At 40.9% G+C, this 3,625-nt stretch overlaps 1 protein-coding gene across 1 annotated transcript; it reads left to right on the top strand.

Annotated features, from left to right (window-relative positions):
- Nucleotides 1–380: 380 nt before the first annotated feature.
- LOC142224476 (uncharacterized) lies at nucleotides 381–3,386 on the top strand. Its single transcript, XM_075294249.1, has 3 exons — nucleotides 381–2,262; nucleotides 2,786–3,177; nucleotides 3,357–3,386. Exons 1-3 carry the CDS (start codon nucleotides 381–383, stop codon nucleotides 3,384–3,386), a joined length of 2,304 nt encoding a protein of 767 aa, XP_075150364.1.
- The last annotated feature ends 239 nt before the right edge of the window (nucleotides 3,387–3,625 follow it).

Genomic DNA, 3,625 nt, shown 5'->3' with positions numbered 1-3,625 from the left:
ATTTCCCACTTATTTGCCCGTAATATCTTTTGCGTGAGGTATTATGTCTGGCAAGGGTTTCCAGCATTGATCTCTCTTCTTTTCATTGAAGTTCTTCGCCGTCTTCGACCATCACCAATTACAGTCCACTCCCCCTCAAGACATCGGTCAAAGCACCTCCTAACCACCAATCACTTTGCAGCTTTCGTCCCGAGTCTCCCCAAAAGTAAACATGGTCCTTCCTCCCGTTCAAACAAGACTTTCCCGATGCGCTATTTCTAGGCTCGTCACGTTTTCTCGCTCTAGGGCAATATTCAAGATTAAAAAGAACATTGTCCGCTAACTCAGAGCTCCAAAAGGAATACCATGCCGTTCTCAATGAATATATCTCATTGAATCACATGGAAGAAACTTCCTCCCAAGAAATTGCTACCATGGGTAAATTTTCCTCATATTACCTCCCACATCACGCGGTAGTGCGACCTGAACATAGGTCTACTAAAGTAAGGGTTGTTTTCAACGCCTCCCGCAAAACTAAGTCCGGAGTTTCTCTAAATAATGTGCTCTACACGGGTCCCACTCTCCAAACAGATTTGATATCTACAATCCTCAATTGGAGGAGATACAAGTTTGTGTTTAGTGGAGATATTCAAAAAATGTACCGTCAAATAAAGGTACACCCCGCAGATAGGCCATATCAACGCATTTTATTTCAACCAAATAAAATTGGTCCTATTAAAGATTATCAATTGAATACAGTTACGTTTGGTGTAAACTGTGCCCCCTTTCTAGCAATAAGGACTTTACCGCAATTAGCCACCGACTGTGAAGCACAGTTTCCAACCGTATCAAAAATATTGCGTAAAGAGACTTATGTTGACGACATTTTGTCCGGGGGTTTCTCAATCGAAGAGGCTTTAAAGGCACAGAAAGATCTGATTGCGGTTCTCAAATCTGCTGGTTTCCCATTGAAAAAGTTTACGGCAAATAACTCGGATTTACTTACCAAACTTCCCAAAGAAGATCTATATGACTTAGATTTTTTACGTTTCTCTGAGAAAAGTTCAACTAAGACTTTAGGCATAAAGTGGAATGCGCTTCTAGACCACTTTTCCTATACATATGTTCCAACACAACCAGATTCAAACCCAACCAAACGCAAAATACTATCTATTGTAGCGCAGTTATTTGATCCCGCTGGTTGGATAACGCCTGTTGTAATTCGGTCGAAAATCCTCATGCAGCAACTCTGGCTGGAGGGTACCGATTGGGATGAACCAATTAATCCCGATTCTCTAACTAACTGGGAAACTTTACAACTCGATTTACCCCATATTGAAGACATAAAGATCCCAAGATGGATCCAATTCACTCCGAGTAGTAATATTGAGATACATGGCTTTTGTGACGCATCAAAAGTCGCGTACTGCGCATGCGTGTACGTGAGATGTGAAGTGTCCCCATCTCAGGTTACCTGTAATCTACTAACGGCTAAAAGCAAAGTAGCCCCCTTGAAGACCATAACTCTTCCGAAATTAGAGCTTAATGGTGCTGTACTTTTATCCAAATTAGTGAACTATGTTCTGAAAATTTTCGAAAGCAACGTCAATTCGATAACCCTGTGGACAGACGCATCCATTGTTCTTGGATGGTTGTCAAAGCCCCCCATGTCATGGGAAACCTATGTAGCCAATCGCACTTCTCAAATTCTAGATTTTACTCCGTATGCTAAATGGAGATACGTTTCCACGCACGAAAACCCAGCAGATCTTGGCACGCGCGGCTGCAAACCGCAGGATCTTATGTCCAACACTTTGTGGTGGAATGGACCGAATTGGTTAACAAAATCAGATTCCCATTGGCCCAAGAAAAATCCGTTAACGTTCCCAGAAAGCACTCAGGTTACTACTTGTCACGTTTCTACCAAAGAAGATGACATATTATTCAGATTTTCATCATACACAAGAGCGTTAAGGGTCCTTTCTTACGCTTTCAGATTTTACCACAGAGTTAACCCTCGATTCAAAACCTCAATTAGAATTCCAAGTATCGATTTGAGTCTTGATGAGTTACAATTTGTAAAGACTCGATTAATTATACTCTCCCAAAAGAAATTTCACCCAATAGAGTATGAAACTCTTGTAAATTCTCAACCGATTTCACGTAAGAGCAATTTGTCAACCTTAAACCCGTTTTTAGACTCTAAAAATATTTTACGTGTAAATGGTAGACTGTCTGAGTCATCTCTTCCATATCGAGAGCGTTACCCAATCATACTTCCAGGTAACTCTAGACTATGCTCTCTTTATTTACTACACTTACATAATTTTTTGGCTCATGCAGAAAGCAACCAAATGTGTAGGTTTACTCAAACCGAATTTTACATTTCCCGACTCAAACCTAGAGTAAAAAGCATTATTCATAAATGCAAGACATGTATTATTTATAGACATAATCCAGGTTCCCAAATTATGGCACCTCTTCCACCAGAAAGATGCACATTTTCTCCACCATTTCACATCACTGGGGTGGATTTTGCAGGTCCATTTGACCTGAAAAGCTCGACACTTCGGAATTCTCCAATAATAAAAGGCTATGTGTGTGTCTTTGTTTGTTTCGCAACGAAAGCCGTGCATTTGGAAGCTTGCTCCGATCTCTCGTCGGCTGCTTTCGAAGCGGCCTTTTCCCGATTTGTCGGGAGGCGGGGTCTCCCCCATCGGGTGGTTTCCGATAACGGAAGAAACTTTCTTGGCGCAAGCCGGACTCTTTTGAGGGAATTTTCTCAATTTTTGAAAATAACATCTAGGGAAAATAACATCTGCTCGGATAGAGGGAGTCTTGAATTCTCGCCCAATCTCCGCATTATCTGAGGATCCTACGGACTTAACCGCACTTACCCCAGGTCATTTCCTTAGAGGATCCCCCCTAATGGCACTACCAGAACCCTTGTCCTCCAATATTTCTCTCATAAATAGGTGGCTTAAACTAAAAGCAATCCATCACCAATTCTCAGTTAGATGGAAACAAGATTACCTTAAGTCCCTACAAAAACGCTACAAATGGAAAAATTCTCTTCCAAACCTTAAGAACGGTGACATGGTAATAGTTATGGATGATTTACTTCCTCCAAGCGAATGGTGTTTGGGAAGGATAGAAAAAACGTATATGGGATCCGATAGCAATGTTCGTGTTGCAGATGTACGTACTTCAACCGGAATTCTTAAAAGACCCATATCAAAACTTTGTTATCTCCCATTCTCAAACTCAACAGATGAAAATCAAACAGCATAACAACAACCCATATCAATTTAAGATATATGGTTTTCCATCATATTTTACTTTAAGATACCCCTAACTATTTTTATATTTATTTGCAGAATCTCAACAAGACTCCAATTAAAACCTAATGTCTATAAATGTAAATTATGTAACAAGTTCCATGCTTTAAAGGTATGCCCAAAATTTCTGTGGATGACTCCAAGAGAGCGAAAAGCCATGGTACTAGCCGAAGTTTACTGTATTAATTGTTTGGCGCGTAGCCATCGGTTTCGCGATTGCCGATCGCCCAACATGTGCCAAACATGCGGACGGCCTCATCACACCCTTCTACACGCGAGTTATCATCAAAGCAGGGATAGTCAACGGA

Source organism: Haematobia irritans, chromosome 2, assembly GCF_050003625.1.
Source record: "Haematobia irritans isolate KBUSLIRL chromosome 2, ASM5000362v1, whole genome shotgun sequence".
NCBI classification, from domain to species: Eukaryota; Metazoa; Arthropoda; class Insecta; order Diptera; family Muscidae; genus Haematobia; species Haematobia irritans.
Note: the sequence above shows the minus strand (reverse complement) of the source record. Positions and strands in the feature narration are given on the sequence as shown.